This window comes from Colius striatus, chromosome Z (assembly GCF_028858725.1).
Source record: "Colius striatus isolate bColStr4 chromosome Z, bColStr4.1.hap1, whole genome shotgun sequence".
Classification (NCBI taxonomy): Eukaryota; Metazoa; Chordata; class Aves; order Coliiformes; family Coliidae; genus Colius; species Colius striatus.
In genome coordinates this window covers 72,188,258-72,209,284 of record NC_084790.1, presented here as the reverse complement: position 1 = coordinate 72,209,284, position 21,027 = coordinate 72,188,258, and the positions used below count along the sequence as shown (strand labels likewise).

At 37.5% G+C, this 21,027-nt stretch overlaps 1 protein-coding gene across 1 annotated transcript in view; it reads left to right on the top strand.

The window, feature by feature from the left end:
• Positions 1-21,027, top strand: part of ROR2 (receptor tyrosine kinase like orphan receptor 2) — a 152,357-nt gene that overhangs the window by 104,872 nt on the left and 26,458 nt on the right. Inside the window, exons 2-4 of the mRNA XM_062018116.1 lie at positions 2,913-2,990; positions 15,796-16,083; positions 17,137-17,167. Of these exons, the coding sequence (XP_061874100.1) occupies positions 2,918-2,990; positions 15,796-16,083; positions 17,137-17,167 (392 nt within the window). The 5' untranslated portion in view covers positions 2,913-2,917. The remainder of the gene's footprint in view (positions 1-2,912; positions 2,991-15,795; positions 16,084-17,136; positions 17,168-21,027) is intronic.

Sequence of the window (21,027 nt, the reverse complement as noted above, 5' to 3'; positions counted from 1 at the left end):
CCTAAAATTACCTTGTTGATTTTTCTTCCCTTTGGGCAGTGGAAAAAAAAGTGTAAACATGCTGCTAGGAAAAGACACAGAAAGAAGAAAAGCAAAACAGAATAACCTTACTGAAATAATGAATAACAAAAGTGGGAAAAGTGACATAAATTAAAAATTGAATGTAGACAGGAGAATAGTTGTGTAGGGGTCTTCAAGGAAAAATAAAAGTGCAGAAATCAGGGGTGAATCTGCACTACAGTGAGAGGAATTGAAGAAAACAATTATTAGTATCAATTGAAGAAGATATCATAGATTTACTCCTAGCAGGGAAAATGTTCTAAAGTATTAATGTAAAATCAGAAAGCACTGAGAATAATATTCAATAGGAATACTCTTTCCTTTAAGTTTGTGACTGTGCAATTTTTAAACTCTAACTCAAGAGGAAAAGTGATTGTAGTGATGTGTTGGTCATCTGATCCAAAAGCATGGTGTAAAAAAACCTTAATTTTTTTATGTTTATAATAACCTTTTTTGTGGGTTCTCAGTCATGGTAAATAAACTTTACAGTCAAAACTTGGAATTTATAATAAATGTGGTTGAAGTTACATTTTGCATATCACGGAAAAGACACATTTCTTTCAGAAATGCAAGTTTAAGGGACAGATCTGTTTTGTATTTGCAATTTACAAAGTACAGAAAGAATTTTCAATTATAACTTTACTTGATTATGGAGACGTTACTGGTGGGTAGTGCCCATGGTTCATAATTGTTCTCTAGCAAAGCGCATCTGGAGATTAATGTATTTTCCAGACATAAACATACAGAATACAACTATTCAGATCAGCAAATGCTTTTGTTTCTTTTCATCTTTGTTTTGAAAAACTTTAAAAAGATTGAGAGGTAGGATTCTGGGAAGGAGGAACTGTTGATTTATGTGAGCTTTCAATGTTTTTTTCCTGTTGATGAATCCTAAAAAAATACTGAAGAAATTTAAACAACTATTTTAAAGCTGAAAATCTTTTGGCTGTTAAGGCAAAAATGCCAACTGGATCTTGGGCAGTTTGAAGCCTAGAGATCTAAGGGATAAGCAACCAAGCATCACTAAGATGAATTTTACAATAATGTTCCATCCTTTGAATACTGGTGGGTTATGATCACCAGGACAAGGTAAGTGCAGATGTTTGAGGATTTATTTTCTCTGTGTCTGGTAGATGTTGCTGTCATGTTTTATAATCCCATACAACATGGAGCAGGTCAAGCACAATAAAAAAAAAAAAAAAGGAGAATTTGTTTTGCTGCTTCTTGGTAAAAATTAGATGTCATGTATCTCTGCTGAAATTTTGACAGAATATCCCTATCCAGCATTCACTCTGAATCAAACAAAGAAACAAAACGTCTGTACAGTTGAAAATCAGGCACTGAGCCTGCATCACGTCCTCAAGGGTGTGAAGTCACAGTGGAGCAGGATTTACAATGGCAATGTAGATGCTACCACCTTGGCCACCTGTTACAATTTCTTCAGTCTGCAGATGAGGACTATGTCATTTCCATTGGCCAGTGATGAAAGTGGCAGCAGGTGATGTCTGCCCAAACTTTAGCTGTTCCAATTTGAAAGAATGTCTTGCTAGGGGTACAGGATTGCTGTCATCATCGTCTGATTGAGGGAGGAGTCTGGGAATAAGCGCACAATTCACAGGGAGCTACTGACAGCAGTTCTACCAGGCTAGGAATCTCAAGCAGTGGGACATGAAGACGTAGTGATAAGGTGGCAACACAAATGCTTTCAGGACCCAGCCTGAGGTATAGCATGTCTCTGAATTCTGTGTTTCACCTGGTAGTATTTAAGTCAAATTAGCTAAAACTTCAGTTACAAGTAATGGATAAAAAACATAAAGAGGAAAAAAAATAACCACTGTCTTGGTTATTTTCTTTTTTTATAATGTGGTGAAAGATAGGGATGGGGTCAATTGTGTTTCATTATTGTGACTTGCAATCAGTTTTATTTTACCCAAAACATTACCATGGACACCCCTAGCAAATCTACAACAAAACCCATATCTTTCACTTTAGATTTTGATGGCCTTAGGTTTGCCTGCTGTCTTTGTGGTATGCCAAGATGATAAGGAATTTGTGTGACTGAAAGTAAATAAAAATATAGGAGATGTAATTTGGAAAAGTTGTTTTAGTAAAAACATCCCTATAGCTTTACTGATTTGTAAGTTCAGGTCTGTTCCTCACAGCATCGTACTTTCAAAAGGGAGAGCAGACAGGTGGACGCTATTTTATAATGGTCAAGGTTTTTTAAGGCCTGCAAAAGCAAAGGAACATGTAAGGTACTGTCTGCTAGCTGCAGCAAATGCTGGCTAAATATTGTTTTAGCTTGTTCTGATATATGTTAGATATGAACAAGGAGGGCACACAGAAAGAGGTCTGTATCTTTTATCAGTCTTTGAAATACTTGGCTAGTGGTTATTGCATTCATTTCTTGGAGATTTTGTTGCTGAGAAAAGGTTAAGAAATTTAGTAGAGATGATGAGTCTGACCTCTGGAAATAGAATCTGAATTACTGTAATGTAACTTCAAAAGAAATTTTATACCAATTTGTAGCAGAGATTGTCAATGAAACTGGGGTACTGCTTAATTTGCAGGGCCAGCACTACTTTCAGGAAAAGTTTCTGTTCTTTTTAAAACTGTATGAATTACATTCTGGTAAGAACTAGAAAGCAGTTTTGATGCTGCCTGTATTTGCCAATTACTGTAAAGTGTTCCAATCTGTGATGGATAAATCCTGACCTTGTTAGTAGACGTTTCTAGTGTGCTACTCTGGAACCACTATCTGGACCGAATGAGTCTGTGGAATTCACAATGCTGTTTAAGAGAAAGATTAACCCAGAAACTCAATTTAACAAAGTCTTTTTTTTTCTTCTTAGGTGAAATGGAAATTCCAGATTCAAATGACCCCTTAGGTCATGCAGATGGACTGGAGAGACCAATCCCAACACCTAAAGGTAAAATTAGTATTCTTCCCACCTACCCAAATATAAGCATATTTTAGAAAGAACCAGCAAAATCCTGTTATTATAAGTTCACGTGATTTACCTCTGAATACAAATCTGTAAGAAAGGCAGCCTTGTGTGACAATACTTCTCATTCCAAGTGGGGATAACAAGGTTACAGAAGTCTATAAAAATTAATTTTTAAGCATGTTCCAGTCACCCCACACTGAGGGATTGGATGTTTGACCCAAACACAGAGGGCTCTTATTACCTTCCTAGCATATTTGTGTCATGTTAGTGCCATGAAAATGATTTAATTTTGTACAATGCCTCACTGGCATCTATAGATTAATCTTAAGTATTGTTATCTCTAAGTACGTTTCATTTGAGATAATTAGGTCTAGCTCATGGCAACAGAAGAATGCTTACTTTTTAAGTAGCTCTGATTATTAATGACTATACTTTGAAATGGACTGTAATGACAGAATGTCTAGTAACTTGTTAGTATAAATTTTTATGATCACTTAAACTATAGATGGAACTGCTGTTCTTGAATCTGAAAATGCATATATTTACTGCAAATTGAGACTGCAATTACAATCTGGGACAACTTCCTAGAGAAGGATATTTTTCAGTGTTCTACCCTGTCTTCTCACTTGTATGGATTTTTTTCTTTATATGGATGTATTGTTGTAGTAAAGTCAACCCTTACGCTTAGAATATGGATGTATTGTTGTAGTGAAGTCAACCATTATGCTTAGAAAAACTGACAGATAATCTTTTTAGCATGAAGAACTCAGACTGGTTTTGGCTATACCAATAGCATTTTTAGTAAGATGAGCATGTTTTGAAGGCTATGAAGCTCTGAGGTGGTCAGATGGTCAGATGTTCTTGGAGCTTCTCATTAAGAGAAACAGAAATTTTGAGAGTACCTTGGAATATAGTCTTTGTTCTTATAGATATTCAACGTCATGTAAGACTTTTTGGGCTTCATCTGAATAACAATTTTCTTACCTTGACTATGCTTATTAGAAGCCTTTTTTTTTTTTTTTCCCCTGAACTCCTCCATTAACTTCTATCCTAAATTGGATAAAATGTATTTGTTTATGTTTGCATAACTAACCACAGTTCAACTGATAATCAGTGTGGGATTGTGTCCCTCCCATTTGGGAGGAAAATTTGGTGCACCCCTCAACTTTTTCTACTTCCTGAAGCTCCCAAGTTATTTGAGAGGATTAAACTTTGTCCTCTGTTATGGACATAAATTTTGGTAACAGTCATTCCTGTCATCAGTACTGTATACTACAGTTATATTCGCTACACACTCACGTACTCACTAGTTTTGATGGATAAAGTTCTATGTTTAATCTTTAACAGCTTCTGACAGACTTGTTTACTTGGCAAGTTGGTCCCATTTTACTCTTTTGTTATGTCTGAGCTTTTGAGGCTACAGACATAAAAGAAAATGTGTTTTTTGATGTCACATTACTTGGTTAAATTCTTGCTAAGAAAGAAGTTGCAGTTATTTCCCTTTTTTTTAGGGCCACAGGCAGTACCTGTCTAAGGAAGTAATTAATCACATCTCAAACGTTTCTACATCATAAGGATTTTGTATTTCCTTCTGAAAAAAAAAAAAAAAGAGACCCTTGTTCTTATATGACTCATTGGTATAGAATCAGTTTCTAGTTTCCAGGATGCCTGGTCTGGAAATACCTCCTTTTGCTCCCTTTTTATTTTTGTGGCTACAAAACTCTAAAAATAAGCAAAAAATTCCTTGGTTGAAATTTTATTTCTTTGTTTCAGATGCTAACCCATATGTTTCTGCATTATAGCAAAGTAGCAGGTTTTGTTTCAAAAAAACTGTTGGACACTTCTGCTCCAGAGTTTGTGCATACTGTTGAGACTGGTAGTAAGAGTCCTTCAGCTTCTTCCAGCATGTTGAATTTCTTAACTTCCTTGAGAAACGTTAGTTTTTCTGGTCTATTTAAGATCTCCATTCTTTTTTTCTGATTGTACACTAGACTGACATCAGGCTTGAAAATAATAGCAAACAGGCTTTACTAGTGCACAAAGTTAAAACGACTGTAGAAGTACTGAATTGGTCACCCTCTTCTCAAAATCCTCCAGAAATCTTGAAGAATGATTCTGGTTCCACAGAAAAAAAAAATAAACAACGTGTTATTCACAACGTGCACTTTTTAAAAGTTGCAAGTCTTCTCTAACAAGTGAAGCTAACCATGACTCAGCTAGGGTTTTGTGGATAATTTATTTTCCTATTTCCTATAAGTGAGATAACCACTATAATAGTACTGACTCTGAATAGTGTTCTTCTGCAGAACAGAACAGTGAGCTTTTGCTGTAGAAGCAGTTAGGTTTGCTTTGTAATAAAAGTAAAAGATTTGAAAGAAAATCTCCCAGTTCAATGAGACTTTGCAAAGATGATCCTTTTCCTAATCTTGATTTCAGCTGAGCATCTCTTAATGTCTTTCTGTTTTGTGACAAACACTATAACAAACCTCCCCTGGTTCCTGAAAAAAAGTCTCTTTCCCCTGTGCCAGAAGCAGAAGAGTCACCACTCTATGCTGCTCTCTGGAAACAGGCTCACTACCTGCCAGGTCTTAGCTGCTCTCTATCTAGCTTTCCACACTCGGCTTTTGCTGCTGGTGTTGCTGAGGAAAGAGTGGAGTATGTTCTCTCTCTCACTACAGCAGAGGGTTAGCCAAGAGAAAGCCAACAGGGATCTTTCCTTTCTGAAACCCAGAGGAGAAAAGGAACGTACCTATTAACAACACATAAATGCAAAAATTGTGGCATAAGCTGAAAACATGTTTTTCTTTGGTACTGAGGACTGTTGGTGCATCGTCACAGAAAGGCTTACTGCTCACAGTCTTGTACTCTTAAAACAGGCCTAGGGAAGGTATTAAAGAGTATAATGCCAACTCTTGCGTACATTATCTGTCAGCGAAATCTTACATCATAAATGATATCTGGTGGTTGAGAATGTTACAGCAATACACGTTAATAGTTAAAGAAACGCATGTGTAAAGGCATCCTGTAGTAGCTGAGACACTGAGTCAGTTGGGTTGTTTCAAGAGATGTGATGCCTCAAGCCTCTCCCATAACTGTGGTTTCTGCATGAGTTTATCTGGAGATATTACGTGGCAGTATGTAACGCTGTAGTTTGGGAGAACTGCCAGCACACCTTGCATTTCCTAACCTGGTACCAGTATGTTATGGATCACTCGTCTTCATATTGTGATTAAGCAAATCAGAGGTGTGGAGAACTGGGAAAATAGCTTTGTATATAGGAAAATGGACTATGTAAGAAATCATGAGTCTTAGACTTCAATCTTCTGTCTCTATTAGAATGTTATTTCTCAGTGTATTTCCAGTCCAGATTTACTTGTGGAAATAGTCATTTTACTGGATTACCAGCACCTAGTAATGTGTGACATTATGATCCACGACCCATAAACTCTTGTACTTACAGCAAAATGTTACTTTACACACCTCTTGAAAGAAATGTTTTGAATTTCAGCAACTTTCGTATTTGCTTTCTCTTACGGTAGTGTTTGGTTCTTTATGATCCCAGAATACTCTGCAACTTTTTTGTATTCTTTATAGATAACCTGTCAATTCTATAAACACTTTATACTAATAATTTCTGTATTCATAACACAGTAAATCTGGGAACAGTGTTATCTTCCTCAAGACATTTCTTGTTAGTAATCAGCCATTCCATAAGCTAAAGTATGTTTCCTATGTAAAAAAATTACATCTTATTATAGTTTTTATGATTTAGCTTCTAATGGAAATATCGTTAGATTAATACTCATACATTTAATTTGTGATGACTAATGTATAATGATTAACACTCATATTCATACTCCATGCACTAGCATAGGCTAGAGGTCGACCTGCTGAAGAGCAGTGAGAGGCCTGGGAGTCCTGGTTTATAATAAACTGAATATGAGCTAGCAATGTGTCCTCATGGCCAAGAAAGCCAATGGCATCCTGGGATGCAGAGAAGAAGAGTGTGGCCAGCAGGTCAAGGGAGGTTCTGCTCCCCCTCTACTCTGGAGTGATGTGTCCAGTTCTGGGCTCCTCAGCTCAAGATGGACAGAGAACTTCTGGATAACGTCCAGCACAGGGCCACCAGGATGACTGGGGGACTGGAGCATCTTCCTTATGAGGAAAGGCTGCAGGAACTGGGGCTGTTTAGTCTGGAGAAGAGGAGACTGAGGGGAGATCTTATTAACATTCATAAATATGTAAAGAGTAAGTGTCAGGAAGTTGGGACATCCCTTTTTTCTGTTGTATCTAGCAATGAGACAAGGGGTAATGGGATGAAGCTGGAACACAAAAAGTTCCATTTAAATATAATAAAAAACTGTTTCACTGTTCAGGTGAGGGAGCCCTGGCACAGGCTGCCCAGGGAAGGTGTGGAGTCTCCTTCCTTGGAGGTCTTCAAGATCCGCCTGGACATGTTTCTGTGTGACCTGATCTAGGTGAACCTGCTTCTGCAGGGGGGTTAGACTAGATGATCTCTAAAGCTCTCTTCCAAACCTATGATTCTATGATTTTCCCAAAAAACCCTTTTGTGTTGGATGTAAAATTAGAGTAATCTTAAAACTCCATTGCAGATGGTTGTCATTTGAGAATTATGGTGAGAGAGATCATAGTCTTTTATTTCTATCTAAGAAAGTGATCAAAGAGTTATTTGAAAACAAAAATAAATATGGGGAGGAAGAAAAAAAATCCAAACAAACAAGAGGATAAGAGGAAAAAAAACCCATTCCCATATAACTTTCTAAATAAATCATATTATGCACATTTTTAGTTTTGAACGTTGGAAAATTGTATGACATGAAGGGCAAAATGCTTTGGTTGTATGCTCTTATGCAAACAAAATGTTTCCTTTTTTGGGGAGACTTGATTTTAAATTTTGAGTATCTAAAGCCAACACTGCTGTAAGTTATAGTGTGTTCTTCAATACTGATGTGTTTATGGACTTTTTTGACCTTTGGATCTAAAGATGTTTAAATATGTATATATGTCTTATCAGGAAATTCATATTCTAAAAGGTGATAAACCTTTTATATGATTATTACTACTTCTTCTGAAGAGAATATTGTATGTTCAAGTATCAAGTAATTTATGAGTCAAAGGTGCAGGAAGAAAAGGGAATTGACTCTTCCACAAAAATGGAAATTATCTCATTATCTCATATTCCCATTATCTCAGGAACAGATAAAGATGTGAAACTCAGTATGGTATCACACATATTACCACTTAGTCCATTTGTGTATTTGGAAAGCTATTTAAACTCCTTTTGCTTTAATTTCTGAATTTGGAGAGAAAGTGTGATGGTGTCTTCCCATGTCATGAGATTCAATATTTGAAACAGATTTTAATGTTCTGAAATAAGAAGTCACAAGTTTTTAATAATAACTATTCATGGAGAATATTATGAAACTTGTTTGAAAATCATGAATGCATAATTATTTTTAAATGTCATACAGGGGAAAAGGAACAACAAACCAAAAAAAACAATAGAAAACAAAACTCAAAAACAGCTAGGCCAGTATTAACTTGATCTAAAGTACCTAAAGAGGTTTAAAATAATTTTTTAGAATGAACTTTAAAATCACGGATAAGATCTTACAATAACAGAAACAGAGCAATCATTTTGTATTTTGTTTATGCCAAGAATAGCACATATGGTTTGAGCCAATAACTTAGACCTCTAAGTGCCAGAATAATATAAATAAAACTAAGAAAAATAATATGCATGTGAGGTCTCATTGATGGCTGCACCCTTTATGTTTGTAGCTTAGTATCTGTTCTTGTGCATATCTTGACAACAACTTGACACACATAGGAAAAGTTTATTTTTATGTTCTTGCCAACACACCTAAAATAGACCTGTCACCTGAGGTTTGATTTTCTGTGAGGTTCTGTTTGATATATTTATATCAAATCTATTGTATTTAAAAATATGAAGTTCTGGCAGCCTAACAAATGTATTTCAAAATATGAAAGCTTTGCCAGAATTCATGTCAGTCATTTCCTTAAGCTATCTTGTTCATAAAATATGTACAGTATGATAGTGTAACATAAAGTGAAGATTAAGTTTCATTATCCTCTCATAACTTCTTGACAGAACAGTTTTTACCCTGTTCAAGCAGAATAAATATTAGTATTAGTTGTACACCGTGTTGTGTGTACCATGAAAACATTTTAAAAAGAAACTATAATAAAAGAGAAATTTGATTTAGAGCATCTTTGCCTATAGCAAATGCAGAAATATCTACCAGATAGCTTTTCCTTTTCAAGTGCTTTAAGCCAAGCTAAGGGTCACTGAAGGCAAGTAAACATTTTCCTCTCTTCAAATGAGCCTTGGAACCAAGCCAGATGGTAGAAAACAGTATATTGCAACAATATTTCTGTAACACAGAAAACTGCTGGCCATTATACTGTCAAATATATATATATAAAAAATCTATTTGATATCAATATCACAAGTGAAATATAATTGTCTATAATATGAAAATATTTGTTAGAAAATATTTATTCTTTGTTTCAAGGTTATGTCAGTATTAAAACAAATATTACCAGATATTAGAGGGGTTTTTTTTTAAATGTGGTACACCAATGCATAACATAAAGTATAAGATATAAGTTAATACAAGTTCAAATGACTTCACATTTCATTTTCTTCTCTAACTGTCTAAATGAATATTTATTAAGAGAGAAAGATAACTACACTGTAAAAAAAATTGCTTTGCACTTGGTTGAGGTCTTAATTTATCCTAGGAGACTGTTTATTCCCCAAATCACTACATTAAACTGGCATCCACACAGTGTGTATGGTGTGACGTACATCACAAAAAGTAACTGCTAATTACCACCACAGAAATTAAATAAGGAAAACATTCTTAAGAACTCGAGTGGTTAAATTTTCCACTTTGTTTGAAAGATTTGCAATTATGGGTTATCTAAAGTGGACATCAAATAACAGAGTAGCACGACAAATGCCTGCCCACTTACTGCAGATTCAAGAAGTGTGTAAACACCAGACTTCAGCACCCTTTCTCAAAGAGGACATGATGCTAGCAGATGGAGAGTACACACTTCAGGGTATGAACAGAGACAACAGCTAGGCAGTGAGTTGCCCTGCTGTTCCTAAGCTGCTCTGCAGAACTTTGAAGAAAGCACAAGTGCTTCAAAGTTCAGGAGGTTATATTACTCTGTTATTACTTGATTTGTAATAACAGAGTAATAGAAAAGACTGCAAAAAATGCCTGTAAAATTGGCAGGAGAAATAACGAACTAAAGCCAAATTCTGACCTGCAGGAAATTGATTCATTTACACTGACTTCAGGGGAAGTGTATCTAATCACACTGGGTCTGAATTAACCCATAAATCATTGGCATTGCTCTTGGTGGTAATAGTTTTATTCTAGTTGTTAATAAGATCTGGTTCATAAATTCATATCAAATACTTTGGGTTGCTTAAAAGCTATAAATTAAACTACTTCCTAGGGTAACTCTGATTTAACTGGTAAAACAAAAAGGTCTAACATAGATTTAGTCTTGAGTTAATAATGTTCATTCATCTTAATAAGTAAATTTAGTATCTGTTTTAATCCAAATTTATTTGAATGTAATATCCACGACTAGTGAATATTACCCCAAGTGAAGACTCAACTTGTCTCATGTTAAATCATGAAAAGTGAAATAGTGGTAAGTGTTTGAGCAAGCTATAAGCTAACCAATGGTGGAAGAACAATGTGATGTATCATACAGTTCGTATTAAGAACCAAAAGTATATTGAAGAGGTAGAAACACCACACTCCCTGGTTCTCAACTTAGAGTGCTTGAATTGACTTCACCTTTATAGAAAGCATCTTCTCTTCCTTTTTCAATTCTTAGGAATCAGGAACATCTCTAAGCCTGATGGTTGTACCTCTGTGGTAGCTCCATGATAGAAGTGGCCATGCTTCTTCAGAAAAAAACACATTAAACTGTCTCTTTTGCTTTCCTTGTGTAAGCACATTCAGACCACCCCCATGACTGCTGAATCACAGACTCATGGAACCACAGAACAGCCCAAGCTGGGAAGAGACCTCAGAAAATCATGTGATCAGATCTTTATTGGGAAAGAGAATTTATATGAGATCGTTTAGCACCCTGACTGCATTCTGACAACCTCTGGTGATAGGGACTTCACCACATCTCTGGGAAGGTCACTTTCCAGTGAATGATTGTTCTCATTGCAAAAATTTCCTTCCTCTATTGAGGTGAAGCATCTCTGGATGCAACTTGCACCCATTGCCCCATGTCTCCTCCATGTGGCTCCTTGTGAAGACAGAGTCTCCATCCTCTTTGTAAATGCCTTTTTAAATACTGGAAAACTGTGATGAAGTTCCCCCTGAGCCTTCTGTTCTCCAAGGAGAATTGACTTAACTCCTTTAAGTGTATTTTCATAGGACAGATTCTCCAGTCTGAGAATCTTCAAGGTCATCTTCTTGGCCCTCCTTTGGATACTCTCCAGTCTTTTTGTGTTGTTTTGTGTACTATTGCTGGACACAGAACTCCAGGTGTAGCCTGACAAGCATTAAGTAGATTTGGATGATCACATCTCCATCTCTACTGGTTATGCCTCTGTGAATGCATCCCTGGATCTGATTTGCTTTTGTTCTCATAGCATACCTCAGCTTACTCACATTAAGTCCATCAGGAGCCCCAGCTCCCTTTTAGCACAATGCTCCTCAGCTACACAGATCTAACTTCTGCTGGGCTCTCTGGTTATTCTGACTCCAGGTCCAAGACTTTAGAAGTGTCCGTGTTAGACTCTGTGCAGTTTTTTCTTGCCTCTACTTTCAACCTGTCCTGCTCTCTCTCTAAGATGGCTTTCCCTTCTGCCCATGTCATCGGGTAGTTTAGTCCATGAGCAAACTTGATGAGGGTGCTTTCAGTCTCATCTTGCAAGACATTTGTGAAGAGGTTGAAAAATGTAGGCTTGGTATCAGTCCCTGGAGAACACCACTTGTAACAGGCTGCCAGTCTGAGTAAAAAACATTCAGCACCATCCTGTGAGTATGGCCTTTGAGCCAGTTTCTCACCTGTCTTGCAGACCACACATCCAATCTGTGTCTTGACAGAACTATTCCTTGAGTTGGTGCTTTCACAGTTTCACAATGTTATGGATTCATTCCTTTTCCACTCAACAGCTCAACACTATTACCATGTGTCGTGGTTTGGCCCAGCTAGCACAACAGCACCACGACAGCTTCTCGCTCGATGCCCCCATTCACCCCCACCCTCATTAAGATGGCGGAGGACCCAGTGAAATGGGAGTAAAAAGATAAGCAAGATTGTTGTGGATTGAGACAAGGGCAGGGAGGGCTCACTGCCAATTATGGTTCTGGGCAAAACAGACTCTAGTACTCGACTTAGAGAGGAAAGTAGAAAAGTTTATTCTACAAGAAACAGAACAGAATAAAAGCAAAGAGGGAGTAGGATGATGAGAAAATTACGACCAGCACTTTAAGATCTCCCTCCCCCATCCCTCCTTTCTTCCCGGGCCCAGCTCACTGCTCCCGATATCTCTACCTCCTCCCCCCGCAACAGCTCAGTGGGGCAGGGAATGGGGAATGTGGTCAGTCTCTCACAGATGGGCTCTGCCGCTTCTCTCTTCTCAGATGAGGATGACTCCTGACATTCTTCCCCTGCTCCAACACGGGGTTCCTCCCCCGGAACACAGTCCTTAACAAACTTCTCTGGTGTGGGTTGTTCCCAGCAGCTGCGGCTTCTGCCGATACAGGTTCCCTCACACGGGACGCAGTCCTTGGTGAATATCTCTGACGTGGATTCTTCACCGCGGTTGCAGTTTCTGCAGTTGCAAGGTCCCTCTCTCGGGACAAGGCCTCTTCTGGGCATAAGTTTAATGAGCTGCTTTGTCGTGGGTTCCTCCCCACAGTTGCAGCTGTGGATATTGGGTCCCTTCCTCGGGACAGGGCCTGCTCCGGCCATAGTGATAAAGGGCCCCTCCTTCGGGACAAGGCCTCCTCCGGCCAAAATCACTGTCCCTGGCTCGGGGCCTTTAATGAAGTGAATCGCTGCCCCTGGTCCGGGGTCAGCTTTAGCAAAATGAGTCTCTGCCCCTGATGCGGGCTCATTATCAAAATGAGTCTGTACCGCTGATGTGGGGGTCTTTAAAGAAATGAAAATAAACCTCAGCTTCACCAGTTCTCTCCATAGAATGCAGGGGAGTCTCTGCTCCAGCACACCTCCTCCTCTCTTTCATCACTGACCTTGGAGTCCGCATGGTTGTCTCTCTCATTGTTCCTACTCCTTGCACCACCACCAGCCAGAAGAAGAGAAGAAGGGTCAGAAGAAAGAAAAAAAGATGGAGGAAGACACCTCCCCTTCCGGCTTCTTCTTAAAAAGTGATCGTGGAGGCGTCTAATTGGCTCAGCCCCAGAAGTGAGGCTTTTCTGAGCTGGGGAGAGTTGTGAGCAACTTCTTGCAGGAGCCATCTTTGCAGCCCCTTCCCCCATACCAGAAAAGGCTGTCATGTCAAACTGTGACACCATGACAAGATTTTCTTGATTGCCCCTATTATTTTGCTAGGATTAGAATAGTTTTTCAGCTTTTCCTCTTTTCAGAAATTGATTCTTCTGATTCAAACTTTAATTTTAAGTACAACTACCCTTTTTAAAACATATTCCAAATAAATGCAAACTTGCTTCTCTTCTTCCTGTCAACTATTTCAATGCTGCTGATGAGAATATTTTGCCATATAGAAAATATGGCAAAATAAGTGGTGATTTTCCCTAAATAAGGAGCTAGAGTGAAATAGCCATGGAAATGCTTTTCCTAACTTGTGATAGCAGCTAGAAATGCTTATATATGTAAACTGTTGGCTTAATTTACTGTTTGTCTGTTCCCTACCAGACATGCTTGTAATTCTTATTCTTCAGCTATGAGATGTAACTGGAAACCACAACAATTACAATTGTGGCATGTCACTGCAGAAAGCATTCATGTACTTTTAATCTTTCTTTTCATCAGACATTTGAAAAGAAATATTTTTTGTATTCTGTCAAAATGTTTTTAAAAGACTACTAAAGATATGTAGACTAACAATATGGAAAAGTAAAGTAAAATTACATATAGAATAATTTGATGAAGAGAAAAGGATGACAAAATAATTTTCCTGTAAGTTTCCAATGTAATGGGGAGATTATATATATTTGGGTTTACTGCATTTTCTATTTAGTGACTTTAGTAAATTTGCTTGCCTACATTGTATTTTCATGTTATTCATTAAAACAAGATTTTTTTTTTAAATGCCAGTGGTAGAGAACAGTGTCACACTTAGGACAACCCAGTTTTCCAGAAAAATACGACTTTGCAAATTCATTATATTCTGGTGTTTCTACTGTTCCCCTCTTCAGTGCTGTCCCTAGCTGTTACAAAGGAACTGATTTTCACGGTCATGCCAAATGTAAATCAAAGCAGAGCATCAATTTTCTTAGGGTATTTTATCAATTAGACTGTGAATGTTGACCATCGCATTACTGATGTTAGATTCCTGCACAGTAATAGAGTATTTTGTGATTAAACAAGTGCCAAATAATCTAACTGATAGGAGATGGCACATGTGGACATCCATCAAAGTTACATGATATTAGGATCCAACTGACAAAAAATTTACTCCAATATGGAGTATTTTTCATACTCTGTGTCTAGATGGTGTAAATTCACCAAAATAAACATATGTGTGTGACAGATAGAAACTTTTCTTACTTCTTTTGACAATCATATGATTACCATGCTTTCAAGGTTTCAACATGTGATGTATGTCAGTTGCAAGACTCCTAAGACTAGATTAAATTTTAAAATAACCTACAGAAGTTTCAACTGTCAAGCTTTTGCAATGTTCCTTATTTCCTTTTTTTTTTTTGTCACTTGAGATCACCAGTAGAGCACACATACTTCTTGACAAGCCTTTTGCTTTCAACAAACCACAAATTAGTGCATTTAGTTTCCATTCATAAAACTAAACCCGTGAAACTCGATTACTCGATATCCACACAGACCTTTCTTTGTCTAATTTAGCGCTATTTAAGACTTGATATAAAAAATGTCAGCATATAATCAATTTTAAAGTGATGTCTATTACATGTTACTTCTGTACTTGAGATATTCTTTCTTTAAATGGAATGTGAGACTTATCTTTAAAATTCAATTGTAAGGTAAATTTATACAAATGAGGCACATCTTCAGAGTCCTTTTTTTCAGATGAATATCTGTCAAGTGGAATTAATATCCAAAAGTAACCGTTCCAGTTTTATTTATTTTTAATACAAACATATGATCATGTAAGAATTTTAAGTGGTAAAATTATAATGATATTCTAATATGGTTGCAACTAGGATTACTCTTTTACGGAATAAGGTGTATCCTGTTGTAGCACTAACTATGATCCAAGAGACCTAGAAGCTAAACAGAAAAAGTCATTATTGCTTCAGAATATGTATCTACAAAGGGAGTTAAAATTGTAAAGATATTCATACTAGAACTTCTAATCTACATACCTATGTACCGACAAACAGGGAAGACAAATTGAAGTGTGATGCCATGATGTCCCTAGGACAGCGAATAGCTGGTTTGGGGTTTTTTTGAGTATATATTCAGAAGAAAACTGAAACTGTTTCCAAGATCCTCTCTTAAAAATGTGCCTTTGGGCAGTCTTTTATCACAACCCAAGTGAAATTTGATCTTTTATGACCTTTTACCCTCTTAGGTTACTTCCTGACCTTTCTGGAACCAGTAAACAATATCACTGTAGTCCAAGGGCAAACAGCAATCCTCCACTGCAAGGTAGCAGGAAATCCATCTCCAAATGTCCGATGGCTAAAAAACGATGCTCCGGTGGTTCAGGAGCCAAGACGGATCATAATCAGAAAAACAGATTATGGTTCGCGTCTGAGAATACAGGATCTTGATACCACAGACACAGGATACTACCAGTGTGTGGCTTCAAACGGGATGAAGACGATAACTGCCACAGGAGTGTTGTTTGTAAGGCTCGGTGAGTTTCTGACTTCTATAATTATTCAGACTGCTTTATAGACTAGGTATTAATTTTCACAATAGCGTAATGAGAAATGGATTTGATGTTTTAAGAATAATCTTCAACATGAAAGGAAGTAAATAAAGCCATTACCTGGATGTTCTTTCCCAGCACAGAGCATCTCAGTTGAACTAGATACCAATTTAGAAACTAAATACAGATGGAAATGTGTGTAGAGACATAGGAAAGAATAAAATTTAATGATATGCCAGTATAAAGTGAATAAAAGATAATGTTTTGTTGCCTGGAGTCTTCAGTCTGCTGCTGAGTTCAGTCACTAAAAAAATGCAAAAAACCCTAGAGAAGCAGTTTTTTACGTGATGTTCACAATACTTGGCTCATCCTTGTGAAATACCACATCTGTACTGCTGCATGAAGCCTGACCTCAAATTCTACCCTTTGACAGCTGAAGGTACACCACACCTTTCAAGAAGTACTTGTGGCTCATTTTGGAGACTTAATCATCCAGCCTGGAAGGCAAGCTTTTATTTGGTTTTCTTCTGAGGCAATCGGGAAAAAAGATCTAGAGACGCCTTCCTAAAACTTTTCTCTAATTTTGTAATGAAACCAGCTGACTCCACAGTTCAGTTTGTAGTGATTCATTAAGTGCTGGGTATTGGACCCACTGTGACAAAGGTTAAGAGTATGCCCTTGTTATACCATAAACTCTGATAGTAAGACTCAGGTGAGGCTTATTAAGAGGTAAGTGATGTGTCAAGATAGCACACTGTCTTTTAAACAGCTAGTGTTTTTATGATGGGAGATATTTTCTAACAAAATTCGGTCCACTCAAGTTGCTGCCTGAGCAGTCAGAAGATTCATGTGATCTTTATTTGTGGCTTTGAGAATAGCAATATATAATTATGTGCAGGAACACAGAGGGTTTTGTTAGAATCTTGAGACAAACCTTACTTAAAGAGACAGTTTCCTTCAGATAATTATTGACTTTTTTTTTTGCTGTTGTCCTTGAACCAAACTTGCCAACAATATTTATTTCATTTATGTTTACAGGTCCAACAAACAGCCCAAATCATAATCTTCAGTAAGTACTTTTTTTGAAAATTACTTAATACAGCCTGACCAATTTTAATTTTGTTCTGTAAGAATTTAGTTCATACACTCATTAAACGTTGTCTGAAGCCATTGTGGATGTGCTAAAAATACCTAGTTTGGTCAAAAACTCATGGAATGAATGAAAATTTTTCAGACAGGGATAATCTGTGTTACAGTGGGTTTTAGTTTGATTGAATTTTCTTGAGCAACTTTTTGCTTATTTAATATTTTGGACAAGTGAAACACCACAAAGCCATGATGGTTGAACAGTAATTGTTTACAGGGCAAGTATGGGCTGGAAAAGTGGTTAAAAATGAATGGACAAAATGCTTATGTTTCTGTGGTTGTAAATTTACCCATATTATATTATTATAATTTGGAAAGTCAGGTAAAACAAGGCTAGAATTCTGGCCTTTGAGTAGCTAGGTAAAGCCTCTACTTGTTAGTGTCATTTTGACTTTGGTGGTGATTTGGTGAATTGTATTAGTTGTTTGGTCTGTCTTACTGATCCGGTCATCAACATGAAAGTAGATCAACTGTTTCATCATCACTGCTTTGTGTGTTAAATTTAAATACTGCATATTGTATAGTTTCTTAAAATAGATTCTGTAGCTGATCAATTAATGTGTTAAGTTAATAGCATAAATTAGTGTTGGTGAGGGACTAATTAAAAATAAGAGTAGATGCAAATGTCTCTTAGAAAGATACTTGGATGCTTTTGAGAAGTACATTATTGGTCAGTGTTTGAGATCTCTAAACTCCCAACGGCTTTAATGGAAACACTTGAAACGATTGCAATGGGCTGACCACTAATCTGTCCATGTTGCATGTACCTCTCTCAAACTTCTTACAACTGTTAAAATAATACCGCATGGTATATATTCTTGTATTTTATGTGCACAGAATCATAGAATCATAGAATGGTAGGGGTTGGAAGGGACCTTTAGAGATCATATAGTCCAACCCCCCTGCAGAAGCAGGTTCACCTAGATCAGGTCACACAGAAACATGTCCAGGCGGATCTTGAAGACCTCCAAGGAAGGAGACTCCACAACCCCTCTGGGCAGCCTGTGCCACTGCTCCATCACCTGAACAGTGAAACAGTTCTTTCTTATGTTTAAGTGGAACTTTTTGTGTTCCAGCTTCATCCCATTACCCCTTGTCCCGTTGCTAGATACAACAGAAAAAAGGGTTGTCCCAACCTCCTGACACTTACCCTTTACATATTTATAAATGTGAATAAGATCTCCCCTCAGTCTCCTCTTCTCCAGACTAAACAGCCCCAGTTCCCGCAGCCTTTTCTCATATGAAAGATGTTCCAGTCCCCTGATCATCTTGGTGGCCCTGTACTGGACTCTCTCCAGCACTTCCCTGTCCCTCTTGAACTGAGGAGCCCAGAAGTGGACACAGGACTCCAGATGAGGCCTCACCAGGGCAGAGTAGAGGGGGAGAAGAACCTCCCTTGACCTGCTGGCCACACTCTTCTTGATGCATCCCAGGATGCCACTGGCCTTCTTGGCCACGAGCGCACATTGCTGGCTCATATTTAGCTTATTATCAATCAGGACTCCCAGGTCTCTCTCTGCAGAGCTGCTCTTCAGCAGTTTAACCACCAGCCTGTACTGGTGCATGGGGTTGTTCCTTCCCAGGTGCAGGACTCTGCACTTGTCCTTATTGAACCTCATGAGGTTCCTCTCTGCCCAACTCTCAAGCAGGTCACAATCCCGCTGAATGGCAGCACAGCCTTCTGGGAATCAGCCAGTCCTCCCAGCTTGGTGTCATCAGCCAACTTGCTGAGGGTACACTCTGTCCCCTCATCCAGGTCATTGATGAAGATGTTGAACAAGACTGGCCCCAGAACCCATCCTTGTGGAACTCCACTGGCCACAGGCCTCCAACTCGACTCTGTGCCATGGATCACCACCCTCTGGGCTCTGTCATTCAGACAGCTCTCAATCCACCTCACTGTCCACTCATTCAAGCCACACTGCCTGAGCTTTCTGATGAGTATGTTATGGGAGACAGTATCAAAAGCCTTGCTGAAGTCAAGGTAGATGACGTCCGCTGTAAGTGAAATTTAAAAAAAAGAGAGTGTTAATTAATTTAAAAGGATTTAAACATTTCAGGAATTTAGCAAGTTCTTGTATTTTCCTTAAAAAGGATGGTTAACTATTAAAGTTTAAAACCAGCTGTTCATGACAGAGCACAAAAAGAAGTGATCATTTTTGTAAGCACTGAAATCCTACTTCAGACCTTACAGTAATTCAGAAAACTGTTATGCATTTATTCTACAAAGCAGAAAAACTATGAGATATCAGGAAACTGTCCGATCTTTTATGAAATCAAGAGGCAGAGACTGGTATAAGAGACAGCAAACTAAAATATTCATAGTGATTACTAACCAAAGTTGAAAGAACAGTTCTCAAAAGCAACTGGGAAGAGATAAGCCCTGAGCACAAGTTGAAAATTTGGGAACAAAGTTTCACATTGATTTTTTTGTTATTGAGCAAATAATGTTATTTCTTTGGTTTTCCCAGACTCTTCTCCTGTATTGAGCACTAACTTAATATTTCACAGATATCAATAGAAATAAAAAAAATCCAACTTATAAAATGAAACTAATTACTGTGTGGCAGATATTTCTTAATTACACCCTCCTCCTAAAGTGGAAGTGAGTTAAGATTCCCCAGACATCTTTCATTCTGGTTTTGCCTAGGGTTTGAATGTGTCACTATTCAACATTTGCATATTTTGAACTTTAACTTAAAAACAGAAATAACAAAACAAAACAATCCTGTTATTTGGATTATGATACCTCTAAAGCAGTCTCATACCAATTGAATTGGTGATAGATTTGGAAGCAGTAACATGCTATTATTGTTTTGGACCTACTGTTAAAAGGTGAAGTGGAGATTTGGTTTGGTTTTTTTTTTTAATAACCACTAGATTGAAGAGAAAATTGAAACTTGAGAAGAACAACCTCAGGTCAAAGGTCTGGTGAGAAGTCATGAGGGAGTTATCATATGAGGTCCGGGAGCCTTCAGGCATTACAGATCTTTGCCTGATTGTATGCTTTCTCCTGTTTAATTTTTTTCCTCTTTCCTACTTAACCAGGTTTTGCCCACCTTTCCAAAGATGTTATCCTTCCTTTTGATGCTGTCTTTCTTTTTTTTTACCTCTTCTTATGCCTCACAATTGTTCCCATCTTCCTCTGCTCTGTGCCTCTTAACTAGTCTTTCATATAAAATGCCAAAATTTGACAGAATTTTTTTTTCTTCTCAGAAATAGAATATTTCATACTAAAATTATGCAGATCAATTTGCAAACCAAAAAAGAGAAAAGGGAAAAAAGGTGAAAGAAATACCTAATTGCTTGGAAAGAGTCCACATAAAACAAAGAGTTCTTTCTATTTGCTGGCTGCACAGCAGAATCTCTTTTGTGGTTGAGTCACCTGAGAGCTGTTTCTCCTGGTGTTAACACTTCCAGAAAGACATGCTTCAGTGGAAGTGCTGAAACTTAAAACCATTGTAACTTGGTTTAAAACTATGCCTAATGAATTATTAAGGGATAAAAACCATTACCTATAAAGATACCATCTAACAAGGTATTTCATGCAGTCCATGTGTTCTACTGTGGATTTCTAGAAATTATCTATGATTAAAGATTGCTAGAGATCAGATGTGCATTATTCAGTCAGACTTGACAGTGCACAAAAGGGTCCCGACCTTCAGATAGTGAAGTTGAGACATTTCCATGAAAATCCCAAAGTAAAAATTTTCAGCCAAATCCATATTCTTCAACTTGTGTGGATTTTTTTGAGAGTGTGTAAAGGTCATTATTTTCTGTGAA